Source organism: Python bivittatus, unplaced genomic scaffold (genome assembly GCF_059951505.1).
Source record: "Python bivittatus isolate LINGU-HERP-01145 unplaced genomic scaffold, Pbiv_v1 ctg000480_np1212, whole genome shotgun sequence".
In the NCBI taxonomy this organism is placed as follows: Eukaryota; Metazoa; Chordata; class Lepidosauria; order Squamata; family Pythonidae; genus Python; species Python bivittatus.
Genome location: NW_028277075.1, coordinates 49,839,755 through 49,867,713, shown reverse-complemented (window position 1 = coordinate 49,867,713; position 27,959 = coordinate 49,839,755). Strand labels below are relative to the sequence as shown.

General features: G+C 35.4%; 1 protein-coding gene across 4 annotated transcripts in view; it reads right to left on the bottom strand.

Annotated features, from left to right (window-relative positions):
• ELP4 (elongator acetyltransferase complex subunit 4) overlaps positions 1–27,959 on the bottom strand; it is a 170,426-nt gene that overhangs the window by 40,095 nt on the left and 102,372 nt on the right. The window contains exons 10-11 of one of the 4 annotated variants that reach the window (XM_088145861.1): positions 21,152–21,193; positions 14,321–14,400 (exon numbers count right to left, since the gene is read on the bottom strand). The exons of the other annotated variants lie outside the window; for them this stretch is intronic. Of the exons in view, the coding sequence (XP_088001987.1) occupies positions 21,176–21,193 (18 nt within the window). The 3' untranslated portion in view covers positions 14,321–14,400; positions 21,152–21,175. Of the gene's footprint in view, positions 1–14,320; positions 14,401–21,151; positions 21,194–27,959 lie in introns of those variants that run through there. 4 annotated transcript variants of the gene reach the window in all.

Sequence of the window (27,959 nt, the reverse complement as noted above, 5' to 3'; positions counted from 1 at the left end):
ACACAAAAAGATAAACCTACTACAGATGGGTTGCAATAACAAGAAAAACAACAAAGAATACTTTAAAAAAAATGAAATAAATTAATCATCAATGTAAAAGTAATATAATATTCATTGCATTGCATCACAATTTAGTAATACTGTTTGTGTAATCAAAGCTAATTATACTGCAGTCATTTAAGTAGCTTTGTTCTGATATTCTTTCCGCCTGTTTCATTGATTGAGATACCTCCAGACATGTACTATTTCTGGAGAACTGCATACTTGCTGGTTCAGGAAACAATGACTTAATACAGGAATCACTTCTGCCACTATATTATTGCATTATATGAGGTCCCCAAATAATTATTAGAGAGGTCAATATCCACCCACAAGTCTTATTAATACAAGGTTTGTTTTACGGTGTGATATTTTACTCTTGTCTCTCTTTTTTCAGAGGTTTTAATAGGCTGTTATACTCTGCTGTATCTTATACTCTACTGAGCCTGAGATTCACAAGCAAATAGCAATAATATTTTATAAATTGTGTTTCAACCTCCTACACCCACAAAGCTTCATTATCACCTCAAAAAATAACACTCTAACTTTTAAGGCTGACACTTTATGCATAGTAAAGAGACTGCAGGAAACCAAAATTAAGAGATATTGCAAAGATTAGCTTGATGCCAATAGGTTATGTAAAGAGAAAGATTAAGATAATTTGTCTCACAGAAAACTTACTGGCTCCTTATTTATTTTATTGATCCCATTTTCTCCTTGACGGGACTGGATACAATACAAGAAAGTTATTACTAGGCACATCACAAAAATGTTGACTGTATTATTTTAAAAAAATCAGCTACATATTTGAAAGTTTTTACACACCTATGGGATTATACTTGGACTTACTTTAGTGGAATAATGTAGGAGGAATTCTTAAATCCCTGTCTTCAGAACCTATTTGTAATATTCTGGGAACCATCTAGTTCACTGGGAGCTCAGCACTATCTATTTACACAGGAACTTTATTAAAAAAATCAAGTACAAACTCATGAAATACAGCAAGAAAATCCCTTTATGGAAATGTGGTTCAAACCATAAACTGTAACTGCCTATCATTTTCCAAAGTATCCTGCAGAGATACATAGGATATTAAAAATGGTAGATAATCAGAAAACATTTTTTCTGACTATCTACCATCCCACTACCGTATAAAGAAAACTAAAACACAAATGATTGGTTGCTATTGCATCTTCCAAATATTTGAATTATTACTTTTATCTGAAAGAAAGACAATCCTCACTCATCATATAGAAAAAGCTCTTTTGACATATTCTCAGCCAATATAACACAATATTCCTATTTTAAAATTGAATTGTTTGAAGAAAAACAACAACACCCTGGTCTTTCTTTCACATAAATAGTACATTAAACATTAGATAAGTAATTGCTGTACTTTCAGAAGGCCTTAACAAATATGCAAATATTCAAAAGAAAAATAGTGGAATACACAAAGATAGTGTAGGTTTTACATTTTCTCTTAAGTCACTGGAGAATCAAGAGAATGCTGGGTTAACACCAGAATTCCTATAAACTGAACTTTGATCTCAGGGCATCTCAGAGGAAAAATGTTTGTAGGTTTGTTCTTTCCTCTACAGCTTTTTAGAAATCTGCTCTGAAAGATGGAAGAGCCACTGAAATGACACGGAAGATGACTTTGATATACAGATAGTCCTCGGGTTAAGAACGCCCAGTTTAAGGATGATCCATAGTTAAGAATGGAGTCTATTGTAGCAAAATTTGAGTTAAATACACAATGATTCAAATTAATTACACAATACTACTTACACAGTATTATACAATAATACTGTTCCGGCTTACATAAAAATTCAGCTTAAGGACAGACCCTGGGAACAGAACTCATTCTTAAACTGAGGAATGAATGAATGAATGAATGAATGAATGAATGAATATATATATATTCATTCAATATATATATATTCTGTTCAATTGTGTTCAATTCTCAGAGACTGCCTAGACAAGTCCCTGGAGTTTTCTTGGCAAGGTTTTTCAGAAGTGGTTTGCCATTGCCTCCTTCCTAGGGTTGAGCGAAAGTGATTGGCACAAGGTCACCCAGTTGCCTTTGTGCCTAGGCAGAACTAGAAGTCACAGTCAACCAGTTTCTAGACTGATGCCTTAACCGCTACACCAAACACCCTCTCCCTGTCCCCCTCCCTCCCTCACTGTCTGAAATTAAGATTTAAGACTAGTACAGGAACACACACAACAACATCTACCTCCCCCCTCCACCACCAGCACCACCATTGCAGAACTGACATCTCAAGGTACAAATACAAAATTGCAGCGAATTTCAAGCCAAGTTTCCTTTAATTCTGTTTTTCTAATGGAAATACACTTATAATTTTGTTGGTTTTGAACTGTCTTAAGTGCAAGATTTTTAGTGTGTAATGTTCTGACTGTGGAACAGTTTCTAAAATGATTAATATTTATCTATGGCAAGCATTTTGATTTAGAGAAGTTCCCTGAAATATTCAATGCAGGACTATCAGTCAGTTGATTCCATTCATCTGCCATCCACCTCCCATCAGTCTGGCATTTATGGGGAAACAAAAGATGAATGTAGCCTTTCTGACAGACATAGTGTCTACAACACTCAACAGCACCAATTGTACACGCATACTCCTGAAGGTTCATCATCTCATCAAGCTACAGAATTGGTCTGAAGCAGCCTAATTCAATTTGAGAACCTGCCAAATCCAATGAATTCTATGAAAATACTAATTATAATATAATAAAGGTTATTTATTGTTTTGTAGGAATGTACAATGAAAACTACATACCTGCTTAAACTAAGTTTTAGCACATTATGTTTTTTTTCATATCGAATTATTTTTCTATTCTGCTATTTCATCCAAACATAAGCCTTACGTAGCTAACATCATAGATATGCAAATGCAATTGTTCCAGAAGTGAACAATATGCAAAGATGTTTAACAAAATAAAGATGATGTAGAAACCTTTAAACAGGGTTTCAACTTATATCTTGTCTGCTTGCCATTTTTTGTCTTTCCTAACCCCAGGGGTTCACAAATATTTGGAATCAACAGATCACTGCCAAGCTGCAAAAATATTGTATCGTCTACCATCTGTTCCCAACTGTCAGCAGTAAAATTCCAGATCACTGGGGATGTATTTTGGCAATGCTTGTCCATCTCTCTATTCATTTCCACTGACTACCACAGCCACTGAATGTACAGTCAAACTAGCTCAAAGCAGTTCCTACGAAGAAAGCAGGTGTCTGCCAGTACTCAGAAAACAGACACAAATAAGTTACATTACCTTACTGAAATATGTTTATTTATTAAGCTGATTTAATTATTAATCAAGGTGTCTAATTTTAAGGATGCTTAAGATTGCAATCTTAACTGATAATTATTTTTGGAAGTAAGTAACAAAAGAGATTTTCATCCAAGATAAAGTCTGGTATAAAACAAAGAGACTTTGGATGTTTTATACCTGAAGTGACTCAAGGGTATAAGCACAACTGTTTAGAACCAAAGATGCACATTTTTAACAAACATAAATTATAAAGTTAGGTATTGAATATAATTTCATCTCTAATAGTTTAACCTTAATCAACAAAAGCCAGAATGATTTACTGGACTTTGTGGAGATGTTCAGACTTGGATTTTCTAGTAGAAAGAACTTTTATACCTGAGGACCAGCCACTAAACCTCCACTTCATCTGCACACTAATTCACCAAATATCTGTAACTTATTATTAACTCAGACAATAACTTATTACATGCATACAGAGAACTCTTTGCACTGGAACCCTCAGAGAGTTGTGAAATATTACCTATTTGCAAATTTGGAATCTTGTGCTTCATAAGCTATTCCATATTTAATGGTACCCAAAATATTCAGTCATGCTTATTTTAAAAACCTATATTTAACTGTTTACCTATAAGTCTGATGACAGAGATGGGATCTGGATTAATTTATACATGAGAAAATTATGAACTAAAAGCAAGACATTAAATCACTGTTAAACACCAAACACAATTTATTTCCAACTTTAAAAATCATTCTTAAAACATTAATCTGCACGGAGGCCAGAAACTGAATGAAACATAATTTGTGGAAACTGATACCTTTCATCACAACCTCTAGCTGAAAAGGTCATTAGATATATTATATCTAAGTGAGCAGCTTATCCCTGCTTCATTACTGATAATTAAAGCAAGTAATATTTTCTTGACAGTAATGTGTCCAGTAAGAGATATAGTCTAGTTTGCATAAAATAAGCATTAATTACCAGAACACTACCACAGATAAAAAAAATTAAGTACCTGTGTAACATGATTTCATTATTTTTTTCTTCATTTCCTTAAAGAATTAGCAGACTCAGAAACATAATGAGCATATTAAAAATCAATTTTCTGGCACCTATTGAAATTCGTAATATATGCAACACAAAGATTTTCTCTCTAAAAGCACCAACTATAAAGACATTACTCACACATTGCGATAAAAATTTGTGATAATGTGACAAAAACAGGCTCTTCAAGCAAGATCCAGCAACTGTAGGGATGGACCCTAGAACTCATAAAGGAGTAACGCTGAGTCAGAGCAGCCAACAGGTAACGTCTCTCTTTTGGGAAAACATAAACAGTTTCTGATCATAATATATTGTGTTAAATGAAATATAATATTATAAAGAATTAAATGTATTTCTAAAATGAAGATAAACTGACTTACAGCATTTGCTATTTGTGTAGTCTGTTCTCAACCTTAAAATTAATATATTTGATTAAAAGTCAAATATTCATTTTATGTTATAAAATGTTATGTTTTCATTTTATGAAACCCTGAGAGCCTGTTTAGTGTAGCGGTTAAGGCACCAAGCTAGAAACCGGGAGACTGTGAGTTCTAATCCCACCTTAGGCCTTGGGCCAGTCACTCTCTCTCAGCCCTAGGAAGGAGGCCATGGCACCTTTTCTGAAAAACCTTGCCAAGAAAACTGGAGGGACTAGTCCAGGCAGTTGCCAGGAGTAAAAAAACTGACTTGAAAGCAAAAACAAAACAAAAAACAAAAATCTAGTATAAATGTGATATCAAAAGAGAGTTTGTTGGATATTATAGGGCTCAAGATGAGGTCCTTTAGCCTAGTTAAAGTTAAGGATAATTTGATAAGGTGTAGAGAGTAAGGAAGATGATCTTACAGAAATATGCAGGAACATTACAGATGAGGAGAGAGCATTTGGAAGCAGCTGAGGCAGATGCCTCCCTAATTCCCTGAAGTATAAGGAGGAGGTGGTACAATACAATCAGACTTGCAAGACTGATGTCAGCCCCACTAGGCAGACCAGACCAGGAAATCAACTCCACATGAAGGCTAAAAGTACTTTGATTAGGATTGGCTATAATAACAGAATCTAAGCTATTTTTGCCCTGATATTTTCCCATTTAATTTGTTAGATTTATATTCTACCTTTCTTTCAAGAGCTCAAGGGAGCTTGCATGAAAATTTCTCTTCATTTCATTCCCACAACAATCCAGTAAGGTAGGCTGAGCTGAGAGATACTGGTCCAAAATTACCCAGTATGTTTCCATGGCTGAGTTTGGATTTCAGCCTGATTCTTCTTGGTTCTAGTCTAACACTTTAACACTACACCATGATGGCTTTGAATTTTAACTTGGGAGATTCAGAAATGGACTATAGGAGGACATTTAGATAGAGAACAGAAGCAGAGTCCTGAAGACAGCCCCCTTCCTGGCAATTCCTGCTGCAGTGGCCCAATTGGTGCATGTTTTTTGCCCACTGGTTGGTGATGGTCTGAAAGGGGATGGCAACAAATCCAGTGGAGAAAACCAATCATTTTGCCCATAATGCACAAATCAGAGCTACTGAGGTGTGGTGATTAAGGTATTGTACTAGGACCAAGACTTGGGTTCAAATCCATATTGAGTCATGGAACCTTACTGGGTGATTTTGGGCCAGTCTCTCTCTCTCAGCCCAATGTACCTCACAGGGTAGTTGTGTGAAACCATGGCCCATGATAATCTCTTCTCCACCCCAAATCTCATGGAAGCAAGAATGTCCTTCTGGACCTGCCTGTTACTGCTTATTAGTATGACAGACCTGCTAGAAAGTTACAATTGGGGTGTGCAAATCTTTGAAGGTGTGTGGACGAGATAAGCTGAGACAATATTCTCAGGGCAGAGATGTCAGTTATATCAACAACTAGCTTCAGGGCCTTGAAGCACAGGGCAGACAGTCTCTGAAACTGGGAAAGGTTGGAAGAAGCAGAGGTAGGCCAATAATCTGTAGGTATAAGAGGGAATTCTATCTTCAAATTGTTTTATTCGGCTTCAGTCTAATTTGCAATGATTCTTATTTAGCTGTGCTGTCGAGTGACTGAGAGATTTCTGAATTTTGAACCTAGCAACTTAGTTAAGCTGTGTAAAGTTGGGAATTGCAGGTGTATAGCTGAGTTATGGCCTGGGGAGCAGTGCTTTGCTTGAACCTTCATGAGTTGTGAAGCAACTCACTTCTACGAGTGAAGAGAAGCAATAATGTTGTTTTGTTCTGCTTTGCAGCCCCTTTTCAACATTTTTCAGCACTTGCACAAGTGGGAAAAAGCTTCTGCACACATACAGCACCTTTGGCAAGTGATGCTGGAGAATACTAAGAGCTGAGAAGTAAGTCTCTCCTATACCATTCAATAAAGTCAGAAGTTTCTGCTTAGCTGCAGCATTTGTGTTTAGATTTTGTAAATGACAGAGGTAAGAGGCACAAGGAAACACTGAAGGAATGTCAACTGCTTTGTCAAGGCCAATCTCATTTTCTCTTTGCTTTGATGATCATGTCACTCCACAGTGGAAAGCTCTTGGCTGAAGTAAAATTAAGTCACTTGATACAGGTCTAAGTTATAATACTAAAGGTTGTAAGCAAGCATTACTAAGCACTGCACAGAAGTAACATTCACCCCAAAGGACTGTTGTAATGGTGCCCAGAGATAAAATGGTATGTTGAAGAAACAAATACTACTAGGATTGTTTGTTTTTTAAATGATTTATAGGGCTGCCCATATAGGGGTAAAATTCACAATACAGATAAACATTATATATGATATAAAAACACATAATGACAACATAAATCAATAACCATTTATATATCAATCACATAGGCACATTGATTTGTATCTGGTGCCACAGATGCATTTTCAATGGTCTGTTCTAGTGAAGTTGATCTAGGAGTGAAGTTATGTAAACTCCACTGTCAAGGACAGCTCTCTCTATATAGTCAGTTTTATCTTTGTTGCTGGTATGAATCTCTGCAGGGGTGCTAAAGTGGTTAAAATAGATCATCTCCAAGTTACCCAATGGATTTGGTTACTTGCATTGGGGGATTTTCCTGGCTCCTTTGTTGGCAACACTCTTAAAGTCCTGACTGATCTTCTCACAGAGCTAAATCTGCTCCAATTTAATGGGAATCTCAGTGCAATGAAACAGAAGAGATAGCAGCTTGAGTGCAAGTGGAAGAAATCTTGAGGTGTATGGATTAAGCATGAAATAAACCCCATTTAGAGTAATATTTCATGCTGATGGCGGCAGTAAAGAATGCTTATTTCTCTCCTTGCTTCCTCATAGAATAAGTCAGCACTGTTTCATTACATTGTGCAGTGCCTCTTCTACCAGGAGCAGTTTGCAACATCCTTTGCAAATAAAATTGCTTGGACTTTCTTGCCTTGACTTCAGCTTTGCTGTTGAGGCACAGCATAATAATCTTACTGTGGCAAGTTTGTTCTGTTGTTTTGGATTTTTTTTTCAGCTTGTGAATCTTGAAGATACAGAGTGTTTGGAGAGGTTAACTGTTTGACTTTGTCCTTCCTGGATGATTAACTCAGTTGGGGACTGGATCCATGGTTAAGGGAAGTAATTAATGCTTCCTTGTGGGAGAGATGTTTCATCTCTCCCTTAAAAATGGGATTATTAAAACAAATGTTAATGTTTCTAGAAGAAGTGAGAAACTATTGGCCATTCTGAATTTGTGACTAAGGTGATCAAGAAAATAGTGGCCTTGCAAGTCCAAAAACATCCGGAGAATACTGTTCATTTAGATTCATTTAAATCAGGCTTTTGGGCAGCACATGGGACTGAGACTGCATACTTACCACAGGAACTAAATGTGGAGAGTCCAGTCCTACTTTTTTGCTTGGACTGCTTGGCCACTTTCAGTAAATGTAGACTTTCAGACTACCTGCTTCAAAAGTTTTGTGCATGTGCTGCTGTCCTGCTTTTCTTACTGTCTCAGTTAAAGTGTTGTGTGCAGGAAGCCAGAATATATATCAAATAAATAATAATGTAAGATGTTACAGACTTTTCTCAGTGCATAGTGATCCATAAATGTAAAAATAATCTTTCATGATGACCTTTCACTGTATTAACATCAAAAGTAACTATCTAATTTTGTATTACGATTTGGATATATTCTGTTTATTTGTCTTTAGCTTGATTAATCTGAGCTGGATGAAAATAAGAACTTCCATTTCTTTCTACTTACATTTTTTCCTATCAATTGCTATCTTCAATTGCACCATGATTTCAGAATTTTGAACAAACATTTTCCACCTTGGAGTCTGCAAGGTCTGACTGATTCTGCAGCTGATGTTGGCCTACGTGGCTTCTCACGATAAATATAGTTTTCCTGTTAACCTCTTTAAATGGTGGAGATCTAATGATTATAAGTCCCAGCACCACCATTATTATGAAAAGAGAATTGCGCAGATCTGCTAACATTTTGAAGAAGAAAGGTCCAAGAAAGCTGCTGTCTCTTTCAAAGCTTAAAAAATGTTTATTTTTACTAGAGAAGTTTTAAAGATTCTATTGGAATGTTTTTTTTACCGAGTATTCTTTATGAACCTATACTTCTCTGAGTGACAGGAATGAAGGAATAATAATACTATCTTAGGGAGATTTTCAGTATTTTATTTTAACACTAATGGAGAAATCATGCTAAAACGCATCTACAAAAACTTGCTGTTTTATGCATCATCTATAAAATACGTCTTTAGATGTAAACATACTAGTAAAGGAAAGAGAGGATTGGAACAATTTACTCTTTACATTTAAATAAGACATCTATTAGCACACAGATCTTTAAACAAGGTAAGATAAAGAGACAAAATAAATAGCAATTTGCATACTGCAGCTAAATAGGTAGAAGAAAAAAACCTAGGTTTTTTTTTTAAACTGCCCTAAAATTACTGAACAATGAGAACATGTTAAAGAATAGTGTTATATACAAGAGAAGAATGTAAGGACCCATGCTGGATTATGTGGTAGAATTCTTTTCTGGCAATTGCCAATAAAATGAACCTGAAAAACCCACAAGTAGGACATGGAAATAATACAACTGTCGTAGCCTTATCTTTCCTGAATCTCTCCATACTCTTTTAAACCAATCATAAATCATGACTATCGTTACTGTTGTGGTAACATCTTCCATACTTCAGTATGTATTTTGTCTTTTTAAAAAATGTCCTGAATATCTCATAATTTAGCTTCATTAAAGGGCCCTAGATTCTATTACTATGAGAGAAGGGAAAAAAAAAAACTTCTCTGTATCTATTTTCTCCATATTAAGCATAACTGTATTAACTCTATAATGTACTCTTCTTTTTCTATTTATCTAAGCTACAAAGTCCAAAGCACTGTGACACTTTCTTAGAGGGAAGCTGCTGATCATTTGGGTTGCCTTTTTCTTTATTTTCTCTAGCTCAAAACACCTTTTTGATGGTGCAATGATTTGAATAATTCTTTCCCAATGCAATATAACATGGAATCTTATTTTTTTCAGAGCAGCCTCCTATCAGGTTCACATCAAATAACCATAATTACTCCATGATGTTTCTAAATAACCATCAGCTTAAATCCCATCAGCATTTAGGATTTTTTTGCCCTAAATGTGCATCATTTTGTCCTAGCTAACAATGAATCACATTTACCATTTTAACGCCCTAGGCTGGACAGATCCTGTTGCAGTTAAATTTCACTATCATTTTCAGTTAAATTACTCTAAGTAATATTATCAGCAAACTTTATTTTTTGCTCCTAACTCTTTATTTTTTGCTCCTAACTCCAGATCTATATCAAGGTTCTTGAGAGATCTCTTTGCACTGAAGTCTTTGATGAAGGATTCTATCCAGAGCTTTTGCAAATCCAAGTATCTACCAGACTATCCCTACCCAAATATTATTCCTGGTCTCAAATAAATTTTTGATGATACTTATACAGGATTTACTTTTGTGGAAATAATGCTGATCCCTCTACTGCAAGGCTGTTCTTCTATATGCTTCATAATATTAACTTTAATAATGTTTTCTATCGGTTTATCTGGAAGTCCGCTGTGCTAAGTCCTCCACCACCCATTCCTCCGCCACCATCCATTTGGATCACGCCTCAAAAATAGGTGCTCCTGGGCCACTTTACAATCCCCTAAGAGAGCGTTTTGTCTGGGAAATGTGTGTTTTGTTAGGAAATCAATAACTTCCCAACTTATCTTAAACGGGAAGTCTGAACTAACAGGATTTGAGCAGATCAACAGATAGGTATCTCATTTCTGTTATCATGTTTTTTGTTCCGAGAAAAAAATAGGAACAAGAAATAAATTCTTGTCTCCTTCTGAAAAAATATTTAATTAATACATGTATAATAACTACTTACAATAAAGGATAATTTGTAGCAGTGTAACTATTCATAGCATCATTGTAATATCTGTGAGGCTGACATCACATTTTGTAAAAAGGCACTCATACAACACCTCTCCATGCTTCGCTTTGCATAAAAACAACAACAAATATTAAGATACAGGATATCAAATAAGGACTGATGCCAGGAAAATGTATAAAGGGAAGTATGGTCTCCCACTGTTTATAGGGTTACACATCTCATCTAAACAGCTATGGCTACATACGTAATAAACCCGAACTGGATTAGTGATACAGCTTTAAAAAATAATACAAGTAGAACTGCCGCTATTTTATTCATCATTTAATCAACTATTTGAACAGGGAATTTGTAAAGTGCATGATAGCATCTCATTTGACTATCTGATATTTGATACAAGGATATTTCTTCTAGGATACAGAACAGTATTCATTGTCAGGCTTCTTTTGGCTGATACTAGAACTGGAAACAGTGCAAGCAGAGATTCAAGGATACAGTTCTCTGATAATCAAACTTCAAAAACCAGGAAAGCTGCTGAGAATTCTAGCAACTGCGAAAGATAAAAGTAGGCCTTATTTATAGTGAGTTCAAAGTTCAAACCTTGTGCCTCTTTTTCCTGCCTGTGAGGTGCAATGGTCTGGAATCTTCTGCTTTTGGGTGGGAGGAAGGGTTACTGCCCATTCCTTGTTGTTCTAATGGGTTAGTCTGGTTGTTGACTGTTTGTTTCTGAACTTGCCAAAATTAGCTTTTGCATTTATTGTGATACTGTGGCAAATGAAAATTTTAGTTCCTAACCTTACTATTTACAGTGTATGCATTTCTTTTAGCAAGTACATCTAATTTGCAACTTAGCAAAAATAGCACTTCATCCTGGAATCTTTTCCAGAACTAAACTATCTTTCAGTTTTGAGAATCAAAATGCAAACACAATATTATAGTTATTCCAATTATTGGCCAATCAGAAATTTTGTTACTGAGAAGGTGAACTGAGCAATTGTTTGCAGTTGAGCTCCAGCTGATGGCAGTAGATGGCTACTGTACAAGAAAAGGAAAAAAAGGGTGTGGTGGATGTAACAAACAAGATGGAGTATGCATCCCTTCCTCCCTGTCTTTTGAATGTGATTTGGGTCAAACCCAGCTCCTCCCTTTGCCTAGTCCTATCAGCCCCAAATTGATCCTAGCTGTCCCCAGACAAAGCCCCCTGCAATCCCATCTGAACCAAAGAATAATAAGAAAATTGCATTTATATTTCAAATTTAGTCACCACCCTTCTCACTCACTGAGCAACTCTGGGCGGTTTACAATGAAATAAGAATAAAAACCAATTAAAATACAATAAAAACAGTAATCAGAAATAAGTAATATAATCCAAGGGATAGATGGTATAAATAAATTGCAACACAGTAGCAAGGTTGAGAAGCCTCAACATTTCATCCTCAATCAGGGACTCTCCAACCTTCCATCTCCTTCACAACAGACTTCCCCAGCTCTGCTGCTGCTCCTCAAGGGCCATTTTGCCTAACAATAGAAATAAGGTCATGTACACCAAAAAGGACCTGCCTACTTTTCCCAAACCTGCCACCAAATCAAATCCCTAGGATTTCCCACTCTGTAGCCCTCAGCTTCTATAAAAATCTTTGCTTTCCCATTGTTTGTGGTTCTTCTTTCTTGTAAAGTTGGGACCCAATGATTGTTGAATAAACAATTGGTTGTTTCTTCTCAGTGTTGTGCACTGTTTTTCTGAAATTTCCACGATAAGGGTAGGAAAGGCAAAAGCTTAAGTTTCAAGTGACAGCAATGAGTAAGCTGAACTTAAAATCTGTACTGCAGACAGCTTCAAGAGTCACAAAGAATTTGACTGGGAAGGTCACATGTGAACTAAGGCCCACAGATTCCATGGACTAACTAATAGCCTAGAACTGGCTAGAAAGGAAGTAGTGTGATCCTATTAATTCTGGCTCTTTCAGTAACTTTCAACAAGTTAACCATGATATTGTTGTGGAATTCCTTTCTGAACAGCAGAATGGTGATCCACTGGCTCCAATTTAACTTCAGTAATAGATTCTAAAAGGGAACACTGAATGACTATAACACATATGCTATGAAGCTGCTCAGGACAAATCAATTTTAAGCAATCTTAACCAATGACTCAGAACAATCTAGGGGTTTGAGGTAATTTGACATGAATATACTGATATGCTAATGCACATAGATAAACTATGCACCTTGCTGTAATATTAATGTTAATGTTTTATTTGAGTGTGCTTTGGCCCCACTGAAGGTCTGTGGGTACCTATCTTATTTATTTATTTAGAAAACGCATATAGCCGCCCATCTTAAGTACATAATTTGGGTGTTAAGTAATGCATAAAAAATCCAACATAAACGCCTAACCTATTAAAATATTATCTTAGACTTTATGTTTGTTTTTCTTTTGTAGTGAATGTTTGTTTTTGATGTTAACTTGGGTTTAGTTATTTATTTAGTTATAAATAATATAAGTAACATTCAGTTATCATTCCTCTTTGTTTGATGTTGTATACTGCCCAGAATCTCTTGAATTAGAGCAAATTATAAGAATTGCAAATAAATAGATAAAATAGATGCTATATGTTGCTTTTTTATTAGTCAGATGCTATTGTTTTTATTAGATCTGTTATTAATGATTAGCTGGTTGGCAAATGGAAGCTCAGTATTGGGTGATGTTACTAATGGAGCCAAATGGTAAGTATTTAAGCTGCATTATCCTTAAAATGTCAGGCCTAAAGTTTGCAGTTTCTTCCCTCATCTTTGGGGCCTGAATAGCATATGTAACTCAAAGCAAATCTTGAAGTCTGGTTGCTATTCTCCTGAATAGAAATTGGTTTGTCAATTATCTATGTTCTGGTCATATCAAAATTAGCTTACACAATGTGTTGTATGTGAGGCTGAATCTACTTCATTTGATGCTCTAAGAAAGTAGTATATCCTACACCAAAGCTATTTTTGGTGGTAGTGGAGAAGTGAGAGTTGACAGACAGAATTTGCAATTAAAAAAAATAATAACTTTCCTGCTTAAGGAACTCCATCTTCTTTTTCCATTATCTGTGGCTTCCTAGTGTCTATTTTTAATATTTGTTTATTAAATTATTGTTAGTCTACAATGTTGGTAGCTAACAATATTTAAGAAAAAAAATTAGACAGTAAATATCAAATGTCATCTGTTTTTCCAATCACTGCCACATTGCAATAAAAATAGCACAGCTTTGAAATGTTTTCTTTATCAAACATCTTCCTTTAATTGTGAAGCTGTTGGCACTGCTCCCTGTTCCCATACCTAACTGCAATTTACCTCATTTGCAGGAGGAATAATTGGCACAAAATTAACCTGTGGAATGAATTACCACAAGATGTAGTGATAGCTACTAACTAGGATGGCTTTAAAAGAAGATTAAATATATTCTTGGAGGACAGATCTATCAGAGGTTGTTTTGAAGACTCAACGTTACCACTCAATTGGGAGCATCCTGCCTTCAAATACCAGTTGCATAATAGTGGGAGAGGGTGTGTCTCCATCTCCTGTTTGCAAGCAGAGGCATCTGGCTGGTTATGGTGAGAACCAAAAGCTGGATTAAGATGTGCCTTCACCTAATCCAGAAGGACTGTTCTTATGTAATAAAACATCACCTACAGAAGAGAACATTTTTATAAATAAATTACAATGTTTCAAACAGATCCAGAATGCGAAGAATACAAAAATGTATCACACAGTGAGTATCTTATATTAATACTAAGAAAAATTAACATACTTTGCTATGTGAATTCTTAGTAAAAAGATTCTGATAGCATGAACATATGGACATAAAACAATCCTTATAAAAATTGCTATAGAAAAAAATAGTGGCAGTACCATATATTAAAATCATGAGAAAGTTAAAATACAGTGCTCCTGTTTCTACCTACATGCTTAAAACTCTCTTGATTTAAATAAATAGATCCTCCTAAGCATATGGAAGAGATGCTATGTCATTTTGGAGATGGTCTACACTATGTTCACCTCAGGCATGCCAAAGAGAAGTGAATTGTCAAATGTAATTTCAATCATTGAGTAGTTTGGTTGAGGCAGATTAGTTGTATGCAATCATGATAGAGAATTTAACCCAACCCCAAAGTTCCACTTGTGAAATTTTGCATGAAAATGAAGAGGAATTCAGTCATTATTAATGTCAAGTAAGTATATAGAAGCAAAATTTGGTTGGCAGTCAGACAAGAGGAATCAAGGCAAAGAAGTGACCAACTGTGTGTTCAAATTGATAAGAATGTTGTAACTTATAATTAATTGCTCAGTGTTCTCAGTTTCTATGAGGAAATGTGATTTTTAAAAAGTCACTGCAATTTCTATATATTAGTATCCCAATTCTTAAACCTTATTGGAAAAGCATGGATTTATGTAAAGTCAATTTGTGTGTAAAACTGTAGTAGACCTTTTAGTTAAATTCAGTATAGCATAAATCTTTTTCATGAAGAAAAAAATTACTGAAGTCATTTTGTTTAGCAAATTAAGTTGATATCGAGTTAATATTTTGGCTTGATTACCAAGATAATTTTGTCTTCTGATTTGTAATTTTTATTTATTCTGCACAAAAATTATCAAGTGTTCTAGCAGCAAGAAACAAAAAACCTAGGTGAATAATTACCAGGTTGGTCCATCAACAAAAATATACTCCTAGAAAAAGCCATCAGGTTTCATAGCCTGAAGTTATATGCTCTGACAAATCTAACAGCTCTTTCTGTGTCATTCCTAATGCACTTGTCACTCAGTATTACCCATACTTATTAAGGACAATGGGAAAGTTTATCTTAGTAACACGTTTTAAATCATCCACTCTTCACAATGGAACCATGAAATCTCTTATAAAACATGAGGCGGGAACTACATTGACACCAAAAGCTTTTCCTGGCAGCTTTATTTCTAATTCTTGTTCAAAGAATAATCTGTTTATCATAAAATCATACAGAACAATATATTAAATGAAATCTGAAACAGGAACAGGTAGTTTCATTTACATATGATAGAACTACTTCTACAACATTACTAGCAGGTTATATGTTATACTGTATAGTTCACAGAGATCCTTACTTTTCTTAAGTAATATGGGCAATTATTTTCTAGGAATGTAAAAACTAGTTAGAATGACAAAAAGTAAAAAAAAAAGTATTTTGTTCAATAAATATTTCAAATATCTACAGCAATATCATTATTATTACATTTTCATCCCACATATATATGTGTATATGTATGTGTGTGTGTATATACACACACACACATACATACTCAAGGTGATGAACATACCTAATAAACCTGCCTCCTATTTTCCTATATATCACCAGTATTATTAATGTATAAATGTGTGTGTGTGTGTATGTGTTTCAACTGACTGAATATTATCTATTGAGACTCTTTCAAAATCAGGTCTTCAAACTAAATGGACAAAAAGGCTGCGAGGAGGAGAGGGGAACAACAAAGAATAGAATCAAGTTTACTTTTGATTCAGTAGCTAAAAGACAGAACTGGATTTTCTATTAACAATGCCCTCTTCATTATATATTATGGTGGCAAAAGTTCAGATGAGAATTTGTCATGACTGCCAACTAGCCAGTGATTGTGAGGTTGCCAACACAGGGATGCACGCATGCATGCACACATAAACAAGAGGTAGAAGCAGCACACTGCTCAAGCTGCCTGGAGTGGGTTCACAGGCTTAAGCACTAGAAACCAGTATGACATCCTGCTGGAAGAAGCCCAGGAAGAGGCTAACTATTTCAACAACTGGACTGAAGGATCCAGATTGAATTGGCTAGATAATACCCTTGCTATTGTCAAAAGAACTGACTGCTGTTTCACACAAAAATCACTTCCATCAGAAAAAGTGTAAGAATTGAGTATAAATCAACATGTGTGCATAGTATATATATTAAGCTTATATTATATCAAACCTAATGTATACTAAGCGTATAAGGCTCATGTACAAACTGGCCCTATCAATAGGCAGGGCTGAGGCAGTTGACTCCACAAACAGGTACTGGAGACATATGGCAGCTTCCCAGATCCTTCTTTCTATTGGAGAAGAAAGCCATATTCACTGTACAACTCATCTTCCATCCTCTAAACTCCCTTGCTTCCCACAGATGTGGTAATAGACACATCTGTTACCATGCTATCAGTACTGATGTAAGATTCAACTGCTAGACCCATTTGTTTCTCTATAAAAAATTGGGAGCAGGGCACAGAGCCATCAAAACCTTTCTCTTAGCAAGGTAATTAAAGTGTTTTAGGGTAAATCAGCAGATTTGGAGGACAAACAGAATGGTAAAATATGCTTACAAAAAGCCTCTAAAATCCACTATTGGCTTTTAAAAAATCAATATGTACATTTTAAAAAATTTTAGTTTTACTGCATGTATATCTCAATATCAGTATTTTAAAAAACTGTACCATTGAACAGGTATTTTAGCACAATTAAAAGACTATTTTAAAAAATAAACATGTTGACAGAGTGACCTGACAAAATGAGGAAGAATTACCCTCAGGCAGACAGAAGCAATCTCTGTAGGAAGCAGATTTTGAGTGCCATTAAAGGATAGCAAATTGTTAGTTGTTTATTTGTTGTTATACTTTTGCTGCCAGGGACAAGGAGAATTGTGTGGGGGATTTTCTGGCTCATGCATCAAATATTTTCACCAATTGGTTTCTATATATAGAGGTTTCAAACAGAAATTGTTGCAAATGCTGCATGAGAACTAGTTCGTTATCCCAAGGGCCCAGCACTGAAGTTATTTAGTCTCTAATGAGTAAAAAGTGAAGAGTATCACAGTATACCATTGAACACAAATGATTAAATTAAAAACCCCTAACCCTACCCTAATTCAGCAAGACATACTGAGTATACAATCTAGATCTGACCTAGAGATCTCTCTCTCTTTCCCCTCCCTTCCCCCCCACCAATTCTGCACATTCAGAAACAATATATTTAAATGTATTGAACAACACATGCTTTATGACTCGGTATATGTAATGGTATGTGGGAAAGACCTTGGGAGATGGGGGGGGGAGATGCTGCCTGGGGAATGGTCAGATAAGAGACTTGCAAGATTGATGTCAGCCTTACCAGGTAGACCAAGCAGGAAACACAACCAAATAAGCTAATTCTACTTTATTGCAAAGCTACATTAACAGAATCTTACAAGTCTGAAAGGATGATTCTCCCCTGTCTACTTTACAGTCCGAAAAACTAGGAAGGGGGCCTTCTGAACCTCTTGCCCTGCCCATTTTGCAGCTACAGGCTATGCTGTCTCTTATCTGACCATTTCCTAGGCAGCATCTCTTCCCCCCATCTCCCAAGGTCTTTCCGATATACCATTACAGTAAAAGAGCAAATATTAGATTAGGGAAATTAAGAACCTAATCTAAACACAAAAGACTACATTATGACTTCTCTGCACCTCCACTATGATTTTTAATCATCATATTTTTGTGTGTGTGCTTTATTATTTTTTTTATTGAACTGCGGTTAACAAACATTGTCAAATAACTAAGTGACATAAATCCATGATGCATAGAGAAAAAAAGATATAAAAACTAAAAAAGATCCACTAAAAACCAGATGGATAATATACATGTTCATATTTACCATATATCTAAAATGCTGACAATAACAGGTCTATTGCAATTGAGATAAAATATAAAGCCCATCCAAATTTGATAGAATTGTAGTTCCTGCCTCTGGTGCTTCATTATTTTATCTGTAATGTTTTCTAATGTGGCAACTGAAGAGACCTTATTAATCCACATCTCAACTGTTAAAATTATGTAAAATTTTCCAATGTTGGACAATTATTTCAGCTGCTAAAATTAAATAGCTAATAAGTTCCTTATTTTTAAGCTTGAGATTCAGTCCCAAAAATAAGTGCAATAAGCCTAATGCTGGGGAACATTCAATTCTTTGTATAGTAATGATGCTTATCTCTCCAAAAATTTTACATCAAAAAGGCATAGCTTTATTGCATGACCAAGTGAAAGAAAGACCTTTTTTTTGGACAACCTCTCTAACATTTGGAAGAATAATTATTATATATGTGCTAGTCTAACTGGAGCCAAATGCCAACAGTGTATAATCTTCCACTGAAGTTCTTGCACTAAAGATGAGATGAATCCACCTGATTTCCATAATGCCTACCAATTTGTCTCCTGTATGAGTTTATTAAGATTAGCATCCCAGGTTTTCTTTAAACCTAGAGGTGGATCTCCTATTTCTAATTGCAATAATAGTCTATACATTTTTGAGATTATTCCTTTCGGTTGTTCTAGATAGTTAAGTATTGAATTCTCAAAAGTGGTGTAAGGCCAAAGCCCTAATATCCTTACTGAGATTTAATATCCAGTAGAGAGTTAAGTTGATACCATAAAAAACATAGCAACTTGTCACTACTCATTACTCCCTGTTCTTTTTTTAGACGTTCCCTATTGCTATAGAAATCTTTTATTCTGAAAAGATTGTATCCTCTCAAAAAGTTTCATTTGGGTCAGGCCATAATTATTCTCCTGTTCTATGTATGTTATTAAAAGAGTTAGAGGAGAAGTATCTGTTTCATCATCAAGCTTTTAAAAAAATAGTTCTTTGGAAGAGAGATCTTTTATTTCTGAATGATTTCTTTACATGCCTCATTCCCAAACAGGATCTTTTGAACAGAAGTATGGGATACTGATCTTCAGGCCTCATATTGGTTGACCCTGGACAAATATGACACTATTGACAAATTTTTAAAACAAAACCTTACTTTTTCTAACTCTGGAGAACAGAATAAGAAGTAATTGGTAGCCATCACTGAGAAGCAAATTTTTGCTAAACATTAGAAGAAATCTTAATTGTAAGATCTGTTTAGCAGTGAAACAGATAACTTTGGGATAGGGAGGTCTCTGGAACTATTGCCTGGAACTATTAAAGAAGAAGCTAGACAGTGCCACAGCAATTGCAATGAACATATGATCTTCAAAGCATCTTCTAACTTTGTGGATTGGATACAGATCAATTCATAAATGGATTTCTGTTTCAGAGAAAATTGGAATTTTCATACCAAATGAAGAGAGGCAATTTTCTTTAATTCTTAACTTACTCCCTAGTGCTCTCTTCTTCTGAAGAATAATTTGAGCGTTGTTGAAAATAACTTCCCTCCCCAGTCTGATGGTGGAGGTTTTCTATTAGCAGGGCAGTCATACAACCTTATGATACTAATTTTAGCATCTTTTCACATTATTAATGTTTCAATATGCATATAAAATGATGTTTTAAAAAAACAAAACCTAGAAAGACCTAAACTAAAATGTGTTACATATAAACTATACAAACTAAGCCCATTTTAATGTTTAAAACCCTATGCATACTCACCTAAGAATAAAGTCCCAGTGTATGTAATGGTGCTGCTAAATTCTGAGAAGATGTGCATCATGTACTACATTTACTATAGTACTACTTAGAGTATTATACTCTAAGACACAGTCTCTACTAGTAGTATTATACACAGGCAAACTCTTGATAATTATTGAAGTTTCTGTTCAATTTGATATTTTATATTGGCTTACTGTTCTTTTTTTTTTTTGAAAAGAGAATTTAAAAAGGTAGCTTTAATTATCCTTGTCAATAAAACCATGAGAATGTTATTTTATTGATAATGATGTAGACCAAGCAGAAACAGCCCATGGCCATAACATAGCTAAAGAGAACCTAATCAGAAAACAATAAGCAACATTCCAATGTATGTTTCCTTCAGGTATTAGAACGCTATTTTAATGGGAATAAATAATGAAGTTGACTTTGGTAATGTTATAGATCTTGGAGTTTATATTAGTAGATAGCAGAACTTGAAGATTTTATTTTCATTTATGTATCAGATTTCTTTTCTTCCTTTCATTCAGGAGCTCAAGACAGCGTACAGGACATAGTATGCCTTCTTTGGGTTCTTCTTCACTACAGCAGCTTTTTGAGATCAGCTGGGATGAGAAATAAGCAGCATTCTGAAGCCACTTAAGTACAGTAGGACTTAACAGGGAGATCAAGGTCTAATATTATGGCCCTGCTGGACTTGTCTTCTGATGATGGCGAGGAAGTAGAGCCAGGGGCATCTAGGCATAATGGTCCTGGAGGGGGTGATTCCAGCAGCATTGAAGCCAATGATTCCACTCTGGTTGAAGCAGATCCAGCAAGTCCCCAAGACTCTCTGCCTGCACCTATTGACAGCCCCAGGCTCTGAAGTCCAGCCACCAGTCCCAAGCAGAGGTGTCCTTTAAGGGTACAACAGCAGAGGGGTGAGCTCCACAGGTGAGACAGACTGATCAAAAAGGCCAGCAGGATAGTAGATTGTAATGAGTAAGGTGCCTTACCTATGGGTGGTGGCTTGGCTTGGCTTATTTATTGGGCTCCCTCTGAAAGAAAATACCAAGAATAACTTTCCAGGCCTCAGCTCTGTTGTGTTTACCTTGTATGCCATGCTTTGAACTCTGGATTCCAGTCAGTGCATCTCCTGTCTTTTCTCTTGGATTTGTTGCTTGTTTATTGGATTCCCGGTCTTGACCTGTGCTAAGCATTTGACTACATTACAGTTGCCATCTTTAGATATAGGTAAAAGGGATTTTTTTTCTTCTAAAAATTCTGACTGAACTTGCATAACACTGGACTCTGACAGGTATCCAGCTTACTATCTTGCTGGCTGGCAGCCAGCAGTGCTGGCACAAAAAATCTAATGCCTAAACCATTATACTACATTGTCATATAAAATATTGGACAGTTACTTTTAGTAATGAAAACAAACAATACCCTCATGGAAGTTTATTTAGAATGGAACGGAGCACGTGCACTATAGCAACTTATTTGATTAAGTTATCATTAGTCAGGGAGAAAAAAAAACTGCAGGAAATATAAGTTAACTGATCAACTAGGACCTGGAGCCTTGTTGAGTGTGAATAGTTTATCTGATAAATACACCTATTTGTTTAAGGTATTTACATGCTGCTCTTAAACTAGAAAAGCTTACAGAGTGGCTTATTGATAACTGAAAAAAGGCTTTTTTTTTTCAATTATCTCTGTCTTCAAGTTTTCGATCCAAAAAGACAAGATATCAAATAGCAGACAATGGAAGAAGAAAAAGAATTCAAGAAAAAAAAACCCTATTTCTTAATGTTATAAGGCTCTTCTAAGACAATATTGTAATTCCTATGAAAACTCATCAACTGGCAATAGAAGACTGGAGGGAGGACAATGCCCTAATGGCCTGCTCCCAAGCTTCTCAGAAGCACAGAGAATGTGGCTACCAACATTATTTCATATGAATGAAATAATGCAGTATGTTAGAATTTTGAAGCTCCTCCCCTATGCTGCCAAAGTCCTGCTCTTGATTCCACCTCACCTTAGCTGACTGAACAGCCACCTGTTTTGCCAGTGTTGTTTTTTAATGGTAGCAGCATATCTGATATGGATTCTGCTGAATCATATAGCCAGCTTAGTTCATGGATCTATAATAGGGGATTCCAACCTCAAATAGTAGTATATTAAAAAAATAAAAACAGCTAACAAAACTCCAGCAAAATCAATATATAGTATTCAGTGTTAGCCTATAAGGGCCATGCGTTTGCCTGCCACTGAAGAACTGTTACATACTAGGAGAGGAAACTCCACTGGCAGTCTTCTTCTAAGAGTTCCTAATATAAAATAAGCTGCCACCAGTCAAGCTGAGTCTCCTAATACTAGTCTACTTAGCTGGGGAGTTCTTAATCTTCCTAAAAAGGATTGTCTCTTCCCAAAGCCAGTAGCACAGAATTTAACAAACCTTGTGCCAATCCTGAATTATAAGAGGTAGCTGTGCAATTATGCAGTCTTGCAAATGGTGAAGATTTTAATAAGAATTTCCCCTTTTTAAATAAATGCATTTCATTATCTAGATACTAAAAATAAGTTTATTGAGAGAAAGGAATTCAATAAACAAATGAATGGATGGATGGAAGGCAATAATCACACACACAGGATCATAAATAAAAACAATAATCAACTTAGCTGGACTAATTTCTTATTACCTGCTTGCATAAAGATTTGACTTGAGCACATGTCCAGGATTCATTGTGGAGAGGAGGGCTGGACCTTCTCTTTGGATACTGTTATACTCCTTGCTTCTTCTTTTTCATCCTTTTCTTCTTAGCACTATTTTCACAGTTTATAGAACATGAAGGGTAAATGACACCATCCTCTTTTGCTAGACTGACTGTTGCTTTACTTAGTCAAGCCTTAGTCAAGGCTCCATCTCAAATGTCTTGGGTTTAACCAGCAAATGATAAAATTGCTTTTCCTAACCCATCTTCCTAACAAGCTCTGGTTGAAGGATAAAGGTGCTGACTAGTTGTCACCAGCTGTGCCACTATATAAAAAGGATTATATAGAAGCTTTAACCTCCCCCCCAAGAATAACAACAGACAAATTCCATCTATCCAGGCCTTTCAGCACAGGATCAATCTTCCAGATGCTTTAGGTGGTACTGCCATGCCTTGCTAAAAAACTAAGGAGTTGTCAACAGAGCTACTACTAAAGCTACATAGACTTCATTTAACAGATAGCTTCAAAGCCTGAGAACATGTATTTTATTACTGACTGCCAAGAAAACAGGTTTGTAGAATGAAGTATAAATCTAAGTATTTATTCTAGTACTAATAATAGAGAATTTGACCTGTAGCAAAAGAAGCTGTCTACCTGATTCCTTAACAGCTCATTCACTCCAGTTCTCCCTATTCCCCAAATATTCTTCCTTCCCAAAAGATCCATCCTCTGAAACATTTGGTGACTCCAAGAGGATAATGAACATAGTTTCCTTGCTGGGGGGGAGGGGAATACACAATCACAAGCAACTATTTTTGTGCAAGTCTGGAGAGTCCTTCAGAATAGGTAAAAACCATTTTTTCTTAGCAATAATGTCCATGGTGGCCAAATTTTCCTTCTCAATAGATGGGGACAAAAACGTCAACATTAAAAGAAACAAGTAGGTCCTGCAGGAAAACATTGCTGTTTGGAATGCTTCCAGACTGTGGTCACCTTCCATGCTTTTTGCTTCTTTCCTCAAAGGTTAGTCAGATCCTGTGCTCACCTGAACATGCTGATACTCATTTGACTATATTGTATGGATTATTCTAAGGATTTTTTTTTTGTTAAAGGTTTTTATTTTTTTATTTTATTTTTTTGCAGTTTTGCAAATCCTTCCTCTTTTGTATATGAAGTATCTGTTTCCTCACTACTGGAGAGCCACTTTCTTTCTGATTCAGAGGTTCTGAGAAGGAAGAGAATGAAGCTCAGCATAACAGCATATTGTTGCTTTCCTTATTGCCTCCTATCCCATAAAACTGTAAGTTTACATTCTAAAATTATGTAATCTAAAAATGTATTGGTTCAGAAAAACTAAGTTGATCTTACTAAGCATGCACTGAACAAATATTGCATGAAATACTGCTTTTTCATTTACACTTAAAGAAGTTTAGTACATTCAGATGATCAGCTGCTGCAAAAGTGATTCTGTAACTCACAGTTCCAATGCAGTACTTGGATACACAATTTTGCAGCCCTCAAAGTCTTTAATAAGGCAATTTATCATCAATGTGTAAAGATGAGACTATTGTAAATTTTGAAGTTAAGAAATGATAAAAAGTACAGATCTCAATGTACAGTGATAGTATGATTTTCAGACAAAGCACATTAATATTACTATATTCATAATGTTTCTATACATCATCCACTTTCAGAGTAAGAGAGCCAGTTTGGTCTAGTGGTTAAGGCTCCAGGCTAGAAACCAGAAAACTGGGAGTTCTAGTCCTGCCTTAGGCATGAAAGCCGGCTGGGTGACCTTGGGGCAGTCACTCTCTCTCAGCCTATGACGTCAGGCTTGGAATGGATCAACATTTGGTTGATTCAAAAAAAGCAGACCCTGCACCTGCGGGAAAATTACTAGGAAGAAAAAAAACCCCATTTTCAGAATAAGTAGAGAGCTATATTTTTCTAATTTAATCAAAATTATGATGTTTAAAACAAGTAATTCAAAACTTTGGATAAAATGTACTCTCAGTATTTAATTACTACAAGCTTCTGAAATAATGTTTTTCAATTTTTACAGGGAATTTTTTAAAGATACGGAAATCAAATCCTTGATTTCATCAAACTATTCATATTCTGTTCCTTTTCCTGGAAAGGTTTATGACAAATTGATTTAGTCTGATTACATTTAACAATGGTAGGTTGGCTTGACAGCATCTGACAAAACAGTTCAATGAAGTACACTATATCAAGCAAAAGAAAACTGAACTTGCTAGAAGATGTAAATAATGTAGAATGAACATAATCTGAACTCAGTAGTTTTTATTGCTCAAGAAGATTGGGTTAACTCATATCGTACCTGTGTACTTTTATTTACAACATTTGAGAGAAAATACTGAATGCATAGCTTACCCTGAAAAGGAAGAATGCAATGAGTATGTATACATGTATGTACATGTACAGTATGAATACCCTGACCACAATATATAAGCAAATATTTAAACTTATGATTTACCCAAACAAAAATCTTAATTACTGTTTAATTCTTTTAGGTAGGAGTCCTTATATGTCATCATGATTCAGTCTGAATTAATAAGAGCAGCTCACAACTAAATATTCTTTAGTCCTAGTCTTTTAAAATTTAGAATGTCATGTCCGTGTTAGGAAATGCTTTTTTTTTATAGAACAAGGAAACATCTAATGTGGCTTTTATACTTCATGTGAGTCTCAAAGTGAATCCATTTTTAAAGGCAATAGCAATGCGCTACATATTAAATGTTAACACTTCCACATAGATGTTTAGTTCTCACATTATATAAGTCTGTATTATTACACAAGCAGATTTTCTTTATTTCTGTAGCAGTTTGATTATATTGTAACAACTGAGCCCTGCTGTCAGGCAGAAATTGCCTGGAGTTCCTATTACAAAAGGAAGTTTGGGATGGCCCATTTTTTTTCTCCTCTCAGATAATATTCATTTAACACACACAATTCCATTTTAAGAGTGGTTGAACAGTCACAACTACAGAACATTCAAATACTCTTACTAATTCAAAGTCAAAGGTAGTTAATGTAGAGTTAATATAGGAGTGGGGATAAGATAGGAATAGGATTCACAGAATAGTCTATATTCAGTTTACAGGAGAAAAACTGGGAAGTTCATTCCCTGCCTTTCTTAATGAAGAAAAAAGTGCTCTTTCTTTGTCCAGGGGAAGACAAGGAGCAATCACTCTGTCTCCTTTGGTGAAGAATGCAGAGAGCAATCATTCTATGGCTCTCTGCTGAATTGTTGTGTCAACAGAATTTTAAACTCTTATGAAAACTCTAGAAAATTTTGATTTGGCTTTTAATAATTAATTTAAATAGAACACTTAGTTGTACTGTGCTATAACGTTAGCTGCACTCTGCTGTAACCTTTACTAACAGACCTATATAGCATGTGATTCACAAAACATATATCTATGTTTAACTGGAATAGGTTTATGGAATAAGAAACAGAACTACAAGCTAGGTAACATCATCAGTCCAGGGGAGACTGGTGAAGTCTGTTGATTGTTTATATACAGTAGCTTGCCTTGCTAGTCTTGGTTGGATTGTGATTTGTGCCTTGTAATTCCTTGATTAAAATATTGCTTCTTCCCTGATTGTCTTATGTTGTCTTTACTTTCATTTCCTTTCTCCTGGCAATGATAATTGCAGATCTCTCCATCCCTGATTTTTGACCACTGAACTTGTAAGAATAGAATATCTATTTCTGAATCCCTAAATATTCCTGAAAGTGTAGAAAACCCTACAGAAGTTTATAATTCTACATATACAGCCAGTTGTTGCATTTTAAATTGAATATCAAAGGTAAGGCCACAACCACAATCATACCTCCTGCTGCATACACATTTAAATCACCCAGGAGACCAGCAAAAATGTGTCTATATACACCCATGACATTACTTAATTCATTTCCACAGTATGTATTTTGTTTCCTCACAATATAATTTCCAGGAAGATATCTATTTGTTCATGAAAATATAAGTGCTCACTACCACCGGATGGTACATCCTGTATTTGGTTATACTATGACTTCTTTATATACTATAGCTTGCGTCATAACCAGCTTTTTCATATAGTAACATCACACTGTATAAAATTTAAACAGGTTTAAGTAGTTTTTTTAACAGGAGAGAAAATATACTATGGAAACCAATAGTCCTCAAAATATTTTTAAAGATGGAGAAGAAACACCCATTTCTCCATAGAAGGTACCTTCTGCCTTGAAGTTTAAAGACAACAGAAAACTTGTCATCGACTAATTTAAGGTGGAATAATGAAATCCACGTATAATATATAGTAAATAAATAAATGTATTTGCAGAAGCAAATTGCTACTGAAGCCAACTGGATTTTGAATCTTAAATCCAAGGCTGGTTTTAGAAATGGGCAAAGTTGTAAGGTATAGGTATAAGTAGATTAGATTATTTCCTTATCCATGAACACGTTCAAAATTTGAACAAAGCAATGTAAAACCAATGGCAGAAACTCATATATGGAAGAATTGTAAAAAAATTTGCATCATGACTTTTGATGCAATGTCAACTGGAGAATAGGCAGATAAAATATATAGCTGATATGAAAAATCTCAAGCCTGAGTTATATTTGACTTTTCAGGGAAATTCTGTGGTGAAGGATAGCACCAAATTCTTTACCTGGCTTCCTACATCAACTGATACAAACATGCAGCACACAGAAGATGAAATCACTTTGGCACTGGATGTCTTTTCCTATCTGTAACCAGTCTATCTTTTTTAAAATGTAGCACTATACCATATAGTCTGTACTATTTTAACTGCCCCTTATGCAGATTCTAAATTATGTCTTTCATAATCCATAATCCTGGTGATCTTATGGACATGTCTATACAGGATTTTTTATTTGGGGGGGGGGGGGAACAAATACAGAAGTGGTTTGCAATTGCTTCCTTCAGGATGTTTCTCAACTTCTCAATCTAGCCATGGTGACCTTCCATCCAAGTATGAACCAGGTCCAACTTTGCTTAGCTTTCTGAGATCAGTCAGGGTCAACTAGGTGATGTTACTAACTGGGCTTCAGAATTCCAGGTATAGATATGTTCAGT